Below are 12,018 nucleotides of genomic sequence, written 5' to 3'. Positions count from 1 at the left end.
TTCCATGGACAGGAGTCCACTCCCAAGTCACCTGGGCTGTCACAAGGTCACAAAGGGGTGATCCACACTTAGCTCACCGCTGTAGCCTCCCCCCCCAAACCCAAGTCTGAAAATGCAATACTTAGCAACTTATCTAAGGAATGTCTTGTTCAGTCTCATCATTAACAAAACATCGCTGACCTCAGTGAAACAGGCAGTGTCTCCCTGAAACCAGTCATTTCTTTGAGACACAAATGGACTGATCAAAACACAGAGTTAAACGCAAATCAAAAAGAAAGGGAGAGAGAGGTGAGGGAAGATAAATACAGATACCTTACATTCATATCCAGGGTTGATATCAACATTTTTACACAATATGCAGACATGTATTCTTCCAAATTGTCTAGTAAACATTAACCAAATATTTTGAGGGGTGGGTCAGGCTCTTCTACATCCAACATATTGACAAACCATTAGAGAGTTCAGAAATGTTAAAGTCTTCAAAAGAAGTCAGATTCTCAATATGTGGGTGTGAAACTTGGTGTTACTGATTCCCTAAATGTGGCAAAAAAACAGACATCTGATATTTGCACTTTGGAGTAACAGAACATAACATGACAATAATGTGGTTATACTTACAAAGTACCCTTCATCCATGGGGCTCCAATTTTACCAATATTAGTTCACTGATTTTCGCAAAAAACCTGAAAGGCAGAGGGTAAGTTTGTGTTACCCCCACTTTGCAGATGGGGATATAGAAATGCAATAGGAGAATAAATTATTGGTCTGTTATAGTGAGAGAATTCAGTAACAGGAGGACAAGAATTACAACTTTCATCTTCCGTGTCAGAAGGCAATTTGACCACCCATCTTTTCCTTGGGGACTGATATTTCCCATGCAATTTCCACCACGATCTCAAAGTATTAAACACATTCTACCCAGAGTAAGACAGTGCTTAACGGCACTAGGTCCAAAGAGCCCAGAAACCAATATTCCTTTAATACCAGAGAAAAGGTTAAAAAACCTCCCATATCCGTCTGAACAGGAGGAAAAATTAGATTGACAAAATACAATCATCCAAGTAAAATTTGGCCTGAAAATAATGTTACTACTGTTCAGTTTGTTACATACATACTTATGTTCACATGTCAGCATATGGACCTGTCTTTAAAAATTATTCCAAGGAAGTCAGAAGCTTCAGAAGTAATCTCACTAACAACATTTTTAGAAGGGTGTATTTTTAACAACGCTTTCTAGGACACCCCATCCTTTCTACCACTCTCAGGCCATTTATTCACACATTGACCAAATAATCAGTATTTACTGAGTTCTATATTTAAGTTTAGCACTCCATGTGATTTCTTGGAGGACACAAAAATGTGTATGACACAGGTCCCGTCATCAAGATACTTATAATCTTATGGTTCAATGATTCGAATACAGTAACAATCTCTCTGATCTAAAACACTCTGGAAAGATTTGATGGTTTCTGGACACTCCTGGTGAGTCATGGACACCAGTCCCAGAAGGATGGTTCCTCTTGAGAATGTGCTCCAACAAGATAAGTTTGGCCTCTGTTTATGAGCCATACTACTTGGGATTACAGAAATGCTAAAAACTGTGTCTCCTTAAAAACGTCTGACCCAGAGTCTTCCCAAAGCCCATGATTTGAGGGTCATGATCTCTCCTACTATCTTCACGTCCGAGCCACACTGACCTCTTTGCCTGTCCCCAAATACCTAATCACAGGTCTTTTGCCCCTCCAATTGTTCCCTTCTCTTGGGAAAAGCTTCCTGCAGCTATTTCCATGATCTCTGTTCGTATCCCTGCTCAGTGATTTCTCCCCTGAACACTCATCTAAAATAGCTGCATTGCTATCAAAAAGTCTGCTAATAAAGACTGTTTTATTTCTTCTTTTCCAGTCTAGTCTAGTGCCTTTAAATTCTTTTTCTCACCTCCAGTACTCTGTTGAAGAGAAATGGTGAGAGCAGATATCCTTGTCTTATTCCAAAACTTAGAGGGAAACATTCTTTCACCATAAAGCTAAACTTACCACCCGACAATTCCACTGTTACCATTTATTTCTATGAAATTTCCCGAAAAGGCACATCCATAGAGACGGAAAGCAGATCAGTGGTTGTTTGGCCCTAAGGGAGAGAGCCAAGATTGACTGCAAATGGATTGTGGTGATCGTGGCTGAACTCTGTACATTGACTAAAAAATCATGGAACTGTACACTTACAATGAATGAATTTTCTTTCATGTTAATCATAATAAAGCTGTTATGAAATGCTAAAACAAAAAACCAAAAATAAAATAAAACAGCTGCAACTCACCAGGCTCCATCCCCTTACTGTTCTTTCTCTTTCTCCACGAGGCTCCCCACAGCCTAACATTATTGGTCTTTACCTGTTTTTGTTACCCTACGCCTCACCCACTAGGAATATAAGCTCCATGAGAGTGGGGACTTTTTTGTTCACCACTAAATCAATCCTAAGGTCAAGGCACCCCATAAATACTGGTTGAATGAATGAATCACAGTGCTGAACTGGGTGCTCTGCCTTTCTCCTGCATCTTGTTTTATTCTCACTGGGATACTATTATGATTACTAACAAATACATCTCAAAATTGGCTCATAATAGGCTTTTCCACCTAAAGGGGAAAAAATTCACAAATAGTCAATGAAATGTTTCTGAAAAATATAATAAACACCCATTTTTAGCATTTTCCCTTCACTTGATTGTTCGAGCACCGGGCCAAGAGTCAGGTAACCCTGCTCTCCAGCCAGCATCACTGTGGGCTGCTCTGTGGCCCTGAGCTCTTCACCCTCCAGGGTCTTTGTTTCCCAATGGTAAAATAAGAAAGCTTAAGAAGCTTATTTCCAGGCTGCCTTCCGGTTTGGAAACTATGGAGATCAACATACAGGTGATGGGCCAAATTATATTTTTACATCTTCTGATTTCATACCACTTTCTAAGCAGAAGCTTATCTCAAAGGTAGCGAGGTCATTTCAACAAAGCAAGACGAAATCCTGGAGGGAAGGAGTTGATTATCTAACCATATCGACAAGCATGCCAATTTTGGAGAAACACCACAAATATCACCAAAAGCTTGTTCCCCACCACCATGCATGATCACACCACCAACATACAACGGACATGCAAAGAAAGATGCCACATCAGCTGATTATGACATCTTGAGTTACAGACACTTCAGTGGGGCCTCTAAACAGATTTCTCATTTACTTGCACATTAATAAAACTCGTACCTTTGCCAGTCAGAATTTTTTCCCCAAGCATCTGAACATCCAAAGAGATTTAGAAGCAATTAACGTTCACGAGTAACAGAGCAATCAACAAGGGAATCGCTAATGGGACTGGACAGAATCCAAAAGCAGATATTAGGATAATAGTGAGTCCCTGACATAGGTTATAGTGTTAATTCTGGAGGGCAGACTCGTGGTATGTTTTCAATAGCTTTGTGGGGCCTGCTGTCAGAGCCACATATGCCTCCCCTATATATGGTTGCTAGCCCCCCCCACGACATACTTTTTTTTTAAACTGCTATCGAAAAGAAGGCATTTTTGCATTGTTATAACACAACCTCTAGCATTAATGGTATATATTGAATTCAAGTTTATTTTTAAATTGCCTACCTGACAAAAATGTTAAAATGTCATTTTTTCCCACTTTGGGTCTCTAGACTAGCTTCACCTGTTAGCTCTTGTAGCTAGAGGCCACAAAAATAATAGCTATGAATTTCCACCTAGACGCTTCCCCAATAAATTTTGCCACTTACTTGCGTGCACACGGGTTGATACATCCCAAGTACACAGAAAGACATGGGCACTCCCATTCCAACGAGCTCTACGCCTGCCTCCCTGTCAGTTTTTCTGACCTGTTTTCATAAATATCACTCCAAAATCAGCACACACACCCCCCTTTATCTTACCCTACCAGGAGAGTCTCTGGGTAATAGAGAATGTTTCCATTGCTACTCTTCCTGCTTCCGTTTCCTTCATCTCTCATCACTACCATCCATCTAAAATGCCAATGCCGGGCAAATCGATCTTTACCTCCCTTTGGACCACATTCCTGAATCCTTGCCCTGGCGCTCCTTCTCCCTCAGCCTAAAGTGCGAACGGCTCTACCTTCAGAGGCTGGACCTCTCCAGACCCACACATGCCTCTCAGTCCTCAACTCCCCTGCTAGCCTTCCTGCGGGGTCATCTTGTCACTCTCATGACCATGACATTCATGTCTAGTCATGGGACATCTTCCCTTACGTATGGACTCTGGAGCCCAGGTGGGCAGAAAACCTGGTTTATTCTCATTTTTCAGTTTGGGTATAATTCATCACTGCTTATTATGGTTTGCTTTATTCTGTGTGGCCTAAGAAAATAAATTCCTTCCAAGGTTGGGCTTTTAAATTTTTTCAAATACTTTAACGTTAGATACGAGTATGTAATTGGATAAACACCATTCATTTGGACAGTAGTAATATTTTTCTGGTGGTTCTACAGCATTCATGCTCTATTCCATTTCTTTCTCCTTCTACTTCGCTGTTTCTAGCTATGAAAGGATCCCTTCTTAACAATTCAGCTTTTTTTTTCCTTCACCTCCCCATCCCAGCACACACCCATTATGAAAATGTATCCCTATTTAAAGCTTTGGTTTATTCCCTGAATACAATCAGCCACTGATACACAATCTGCCACCACCAGGCTGTGCGTGCTAAAAGCCTGTTTTGACAAAGATTTTATACAACAGAATCCAAATTAAAGGGAAGTTATCAACAGACCCATACTTAAGAATCCCTCACTTTATCTCTGTGGCAAGTAGTTTCATATTCCCAGCACCAGCCCCAAGGCTGGGAGACTCAAGCTTCTGAGGGCCTCCATGGCACACACACACATCTCAATCACCCAATCGTCACCTCACCTCCCCCAGCTCCCTCCCCACCCCAACTAGCAGCAGTTGAGATTAAGTGCTTCTGGGGCTGCGGTAATCCAGTCAGGGCTGGGCGTGCTTCAATCTCTACCATTCCATTCGGCTGGAAAACATTTTGGCAGGATGCCTTTCAGCTTCACTCTGCATCCCGCGCTGGTCCCGTGTTTATTTTTGACTGCTCCGCAGAAGTGAAGGTAGCCAAGGGCCATCCTGCCCCGGGAACAGGGCTTCACCTGCCTTCTTAAACCACAGGATATCAGAAGCACTCCTGGCATCAAGGAGTGGAGTGAGTGTGTGTGTGTGTGTGTGTGTGTGTGTGTGAGAGAGAGAGAGAGAGAGAAAGAGAGAGAGAGAAAGAGAGAGAGATTCTGATGCACCCACCTACAGCTGGGGAGCAGGGAGAGCAGGGGCAAATACTGCACAAACACATAGTTTTTTTTAACTTTAAAGATGAAAGGAAACCCATTTTTCAACACTTTGCCTTACCTAAGCACTAACCAAAAATATTCCCCCCATTCTATATTAGTCAAGGCTTTTCAGGGGTCCTTATCCTTTCTAGATCCCTTTGGCTATCAGATGTAATCTATGGACCCCTTCTAAGAAGAACGGTTTTCAAAGGATTACAAAGGAGATTAATTACATTGAAACATTTTCCATCCTGAGTTAAGAAGCCCAGCGGGGTGTGGTTTTAGTGGATGGGAAGTAGAGATGCTGTCTGGATTTTTATTTTTTGAACTTGGGACTTCTGCCCTGGAGACTTGTGCTGGGAGAGTGATGGGTGTTGGCAGAAAGCAGAAAGTGGCCTTTGCATACTGTCCCCGTGACTGTACACCTTCCTGTACACAGGCTTTGCAGCTGCTTCTGTCTTGCAAACAACCCAGGCCCATGAACCCAGAGCCCTCCAGTATTTGATCCACTGAAATAGCTGAGAATGTAGACTTCCTTTATTTACAGCCCTAAGTAGGTTTTAACTACTCGTGAGAAAGAAGCAGAGGAATAAAGAAAGCAATTTGAGAAATTTTGGAAAAGTAGAACTAATGGTAAAAATACCCTCTATTCAACCATTTATTCTTTCACCAAATATTTACTGAGCACCTTCCTTAGATTCACAGTGAATAAATGACCTATAGAACTTTCCAAGGAATTTACATCCAAATGTAGGGAGACACCCTGTAAGTAAATACATAAGTAAATGTAAAACAAGTAAACATATGTCTAGTGGTGATGAATGCTTCAGAGAAAAACAAAGCAGAGGAGGTTAGGGAGTGTAAGGACATGAACTCATACTTCATTATAGCATTTATTTCCCCATTTCATGTCACTAAATATTTGTTGCCAAGCTCCTACTATGTTTCAGGCCCGGTAATGGGCTCTGGGGAAGCCATATATATGTGTGTGTGTGTGTGTGTGTGTGTGTGTGTGTGTGTGTGTGTGTGTGTGTAGATGGATGGATGGATGGTTGGATGGATAAATAGATATGGATATGGATATATACACATCACACACTTAATTTCCAGTTATTTGCATGTGGAGGGTACACAGTCTTCACCAAGAGGGGTCTGTGTGTAATGGTGCAATCTGACTGCAGTTTCTTTTAAAGGGCAACTGATGAATGCCTCTAAAGGGTCCCCGAAGAGGGAAAGGTGCACTGGGGTCTGTGTCTGCTGTGCTGAAGGACATGGGTGTTGGAACCACTGAGAGCCCTGCTTCGGGGTCCACAACCATGATCCTCCCTCAGCTCCACCACCTGCCTCACTGAGTGGCTGTAAGCAAGTTACATCACCGCTTTGGGCTTTAGGGTCCTCATCTACCAAGTGAGGATCCCAGGTGCTGTGGAGTTCAAATGCAGTCAGGCAAGGAGAGTGGCCAGCACAGTGCCTGGCACGAGGAAACTGACAGACGAGTCCGTGCCCCCCTCATCTTCTCATCCAGGAAAAACACGCACACCAGAAATGCAAAAGCCCCCAACAAAGGGCTGCGCACCCAGAGTAAGGATACAGTAAACGCTTTTGCTTATTTGTTTTCTTTGTTTTTTGACCCAAGTAGTTCTATGGAATATCAGATGGTACTTTTTAAAAAAAGGCCACAATCAAATAAGTTTTAGAAACAACAAATGAAATGAAGCAACATGGGTCTTTACTTCAGGTTTTCCTGTTCTGTAATACGTCGATGTGAATCACATAGCTCCAAGAAATGTGAACAATGGCGTGAGTGTTTCCCACCTTATATGACCCTGGAACCCTTTGGCAAATCCTATACGACAGTCATTCAATGGAACCGACTTCGGGAAATATAGATTTGCTCTAAGAATAAATGAACCAGAAGATAAGGAATCTATACCATCTTTGGTTCTGATGGCTTTCTTTGAAAAGGCAGACTGGGGCATATTTTCTGCAAACCAAGAAAGCCTGGTGGCAGTGTTTCCTATCCACTGGACCACAGCAACTTCTTTTCCTAGAAAAGAAGTCGTTATGCTGGAACCACCCCGCATTTGGGGGAGGTGTCGGCAACATCTGAACACTTCTCATTCCCCAGGACAGGTAATTCCCCTATTTTCTTCAATAAATGGGCTCAGACTGTCATACAGAGTGAAGTAAGTCAGGAAGAGAAAAACAAATATTGTATATTAACGCATATATGTGGAAACTAGAAAAATGGTACAGATGAACCGGTTTGCAGGGCAGAAATTGAGACACAGATGTAGAGACCAAATGTATGGATACCAAGAGGGGAAAGTGGCGGGGCGGGGGTGTGTGTGTGATGAATTGGGAGATTGGGATTGACATGTATATACTGATGTGTATAAAATTGATGACTAATAAGAACCTGGTATATAAAAAAATAAATAAAATTAAATTAAAAAATTAAAAAAAAAAAAACGAGTTTTGTTAATTATTCTCTTGAAAGCCAAATCCTCTTCTGGCTACATGGGGAATCCTGCTACTTAAAGTCACCCCGGGTTTTCTTTATCATCTGAATGCTTCACAGTGAGCGTGCATTACTTTCATAAACAGAAGATCAATGCTGGGGAAAAAAAGAAAAGAAATTCTGTAGAGATGTGTTGATACACCAGTGATTAGTCCAAAAATTACCTACCTGCACATGAAGATTTTTATATATGGGGTTTTCCTGAAGATCTTAATTAATATTAGTACACTTGATAAAACTGAAGCAGAAGGGGTAGGCAAGGAGAAAACTGGGCCAAGATTGTTCCTCACATGCTTAGAATTCAATCTCAGGAGGAAGGAATCACCCACATTCTCCCATTCTCCAAGGCAAAGATAGAGAGAGAGAGGGAAGGAGGGAGGGAGACAAGGCAGGAGGAAGGCAGGAAGGGAGGGAGGGATGGAGAGAGAGAGAGAGAGAGGGAGGAAGGTGGGGGAGGGAGGAAGGGAGGGAGAGAGAGAGAGAAAGAAAGAAAAGAAAGAAAAAGAAAGAGAGAAAGAGAGAGACAGGGAGGGAGGGAGGGGAGGAAGAAAGAAATAGAGAGAGAGAGAGAGAGAGAGCAAATGAGAGAAAAAAAGCAAGAGTTGTTGAGAAGCCTAAAGTGGGGGGAGGGGAACACAAACCCACAGATGAAGTTGACCCAAGTCAATACAGAAGGCTTTGTGTAAGGGCTCTGGCATTAATGGGATTTGGACCGCTAAAGACCTGCGAATCAAGTACAGAACATAACCAAGATGCAGGAGTTATTTGTGAAATTAATGTCTTAAGTAACATGAAGCGTGGACTTCCGGGGTGGCGCGGTGGTTAAGAATCCGCCTGCCAATGCAGGGCACACGGGTTCGAGCCCGGGTCCGGGAAGATCCCACATGCCGCGGAGCAAATAAGCCCGTGCGCCACAACTACAGAGCCTGCGCTCTGGAGCCCGCGAGCCACAACTACTGAAGCCCACGCACCTAGAGCCCGTGCTTGGCAACAAGAGAAGCCACGGCAATGAGAAGCCTGCACACCGCAACGAAGAGTAGCCCCCGCTCATTGCAACTAGAGAAAGCCAGCACGCAGCAACGAAGACCCAACGCGCCAAAAATTAATTAATTAATTTAAGTCTTAAAAAAAAAAAATGTAACATGAAGCTTTACTCGCAGGGACAGTCGCAGCATTTTGGCGTGACTGCTGCCGGCTGGTGGCCCGGCTGGGAACCGGAGCTGCCCAATCAGCAGCAGCCTCCCGCCTGGGGCAGGACCAACTAGGTGAGCCTTAACCCAGAGGTGGGCTCAGGAAAAGCTGGTGTGTGTGTTGGCAGGGAGACTGCTGCTCCCTGAATCCATCAGTAATGCAAATGGTATACCTGGTGGGGGGGACCTTCTGAGCCTGAATCCTGGGGCCCTGGGCTTAGAATGGAGCTTTCACTCTTTCAGTCTTGCATCAATGTCTCCAGGGTGTCTGCAGCCATTTGGGGTCTTGAAGATACTGGGATGGACCACACAAAGCCCCTGCTCTCAAGGAGCTTACATTCTCCTGGAAGAGGGAAAGCCAACAAGTAAATAAGAATTTCTATTGGTTATAAGACACATGAAGAAAATCAAAAATAAAAGAGGAAGAGAGAGGGCTCCCGGGGGCGGGGAAATGTGCTCAGAGAAGACAGCTCCGAAGAAGAAACATTTAAGTGAAGACTCGAATAACAAGGTAGACCCCACCCTGCCAAGACCCCGGAAAGCACAGTGGAGGAGGGAGCGGGCAAATCCTCCCTCAGACTAAGCGGAGGCCACCATCGCCCCTCACTTCCAACCAACTCAGCTTTCGGCAATACTAAATTCAAAAGCTCACAGACGTGTTTAATTTTAAAATCTTAAATTGCGTACCACGCCTGCTAGGAAAATCTCTCCTGAATCGGGATATTTTTAGAACGGTCCACTTCAGTTTCTTGAAGTACTTTTTTCCCTGTTCAACCAGAGACCCAAATAGTCCAGGTAACATCAGCCTCCGCTAAATACCTGAAACTGCATTCATCAGACACTTTTTAAAAATTGGATCTTACTTCCAAGCTGAGTGACTTGATTACTCCCATAACAGCATATATTACACTGATTACGGGATTATTCACATGCCATTTCGAAGAGGTTGGGCAACATTTCTCAACATCGCACCCACCAACAAACGGCGTGGTAAACGTGATAAATGGGATGCCAAGATTCAAATGCCTTCCATGTCCTGATACCATGATAAAATGCCTCTGCACTCTTTTTCTTTTAACTGATGTTTTTTAAAAAGAGGGAGAGAGGAGTAATTATTTTTGGTACAATACAGCTCAGAGAGAAGAAAAGAAAAAAGCACCAACAGGGTCCCAAATATGAGGCTGTTTCTAGGATCTGACACACCCCAGGCACTCAGTAAACATAGGTTCCCCTCCCCATACTCCTTGCCTGAGTATACCCTGAGCATTTATTTTTATATCAATAATTTGCCAACAGCATATTCATTGGCTCATTTTTTTCTAACTGCCAGTCTAGTGCCGCGTTTTCAACATGCTGGCAATTGGTTCAGCTTCATCAATTCATAAGAATGGCTTAGGGTGAGAACGGGGGTGAGGAGGTGGAAGCTTTATAGACATGATTCACTGCTAATCGATGATTAGCATTTTATGCTCAAGACAATCAAATTCATATTATTTTACACTTTAAAAGTTTTTAAAGGAACACTTATTAAAAGCCAAAATGAAAACAGGGCATCACAAGTTCAAATAAACCATAAATTAGACAAAGAAGCATAATTCTACTGAAAACCATTTTATTAGCTAATCAACGTGTCATTTTTTTTTCTATTGGCATCTACTTACTGTCATACAATTTCCATAAGGGCACCATCTGTATCTATAAAAAGAATTATCTTTGTGGTGATCTAGCAATCTACAAAAAATGGTGATATTTAACTTTTCTTAAGGGATCAATTTTAGAATTGGGTTAAAGGATTTATAAGACTCTTTTTCATGATGAACCTTAAAAGGACTTACCCATACATTTTTGTGATGTTAGAAGCACTTGAAATAAAGAAACAAACAAAAAAACAACAAAATGTAATTTTGATTTATTAAAATGTAAAGTTCTGGATATTGACATGTACGTATTTTTAATCAAGCATAATGGGTCCCTACTATAAAGTCCAGTAAAACAATCATAAACAAAATATTTTATTTTTTCCATTTTGGCTGAAAGGGCAGGTAAATTTTCAATGTGATCTGATTTGATGCCGCATGCTAAGACAGAACCCAGTATTTGCCAAGGTCGCTGCTTTGAGTTGAATCAGCATCCGGCTAGTTCACTTATTTATGACACATGATCAAACCATGCCTTGTCCAGTTCTTAACGCCAGCCTTGCAAGGTCAAGGCACTGGCCTAATGATGGCTAGTCAAGCTGGTGGGAATGAGCCAGCAAACCCCTTACCACTAATGGAATAGAAACTCATAATAGAAGCCCTTCTGTTGGACACAGACTTCATACATAGATGACAAAACATGGGTGCAGGGAGAGATTTGTTTAAAGAGTTTTTATGGCTACCAAGTAGGACCTCAGAGAGAAGAGTTTTTGGTTTTACAAAGGTACATTAACTTCAGCTTTGAGTCAATCCAAAGAGCAAGATACAGTTTGAGAGAATCAACAGAAGACAAAAGGCTCACTCTTGGTTAGGATGCAAATTTCTCCACTAGTAATCAATTACTTTGTAAATTTAATTTTAAACAAGATTCAGAAGGATTATGATTAAAAATCTATATGACATACTAACCAACAAAATAAAAAGGCAAAAAACAAACTAATATTTATACTTCATTGATTGATTCCTTTATTTGTATGGGTTCATGGATTTCTATCAAGTATCAATGACCGTATTAAGGATCAGGCACAGTGAACAAAACAGGCACAGTCTTTGCCCTCTTGGAGCTTAGTGTCTTTAAAAAAAAAGTATGTGTGAATGAGCAATTGAGTGGAAATTCACCAAATCATATTCGTGATTTAATTAAGATATGTAACTACTCTGTTTCCTCTCTGGAATATAGTTGTATTGCTTTTAAAATCTGAAACATTTATTTTAAGTAATTTGATTATGTACTGGGACCAGGAAGTAATCTTTCTGGACTTGTTTTTTGTTTG

The 12,018-nt window shown here is 41.8% G+C and overlaps 1 protein-coding gene across 1 annotated transcript in view; it reads right to left on the bottom strand.

Annotated features, from left to right (window-relative positions):
- PPARGC1A (PPARG coactivator 1 alpha) overlaps positions 1-2,410 on the bottom strand; it is a 466,423-nt gene extending 464,013 nt beyond the window's left edge. The window contains exon 1 of the mRNA XM_082389218.1: positions 619-2,410. Within this exon, the coding sequence (XP_082245344.1) occupies positions 619-636 (18 nt within the window). The 5' untranslated portion in view covers positions 637-2,410. The remainder of the gene's footprint in view (positions 1-618) is intronic.
- Between the last annotated feature and the right edge of the window lie 9,608 nt (positions 2,411-12,018).

Source organism: Balaenoptera borealis, assembly GCF_965194805.1.
Source record: "Balaenoptera borealis genome assembly, chromosome: 4".
Classification (NCBI taxonomy): domain Eukaryota; kingdom Metazoa; phylum Chordata; class Mammalia; order Artiodactyla; family Balaenopteridae; genus Balaenoptera; species Balaenoptera borealis.
This window is presented reverse-complemented; position numbering and strand designations above follow the sequence as displayed.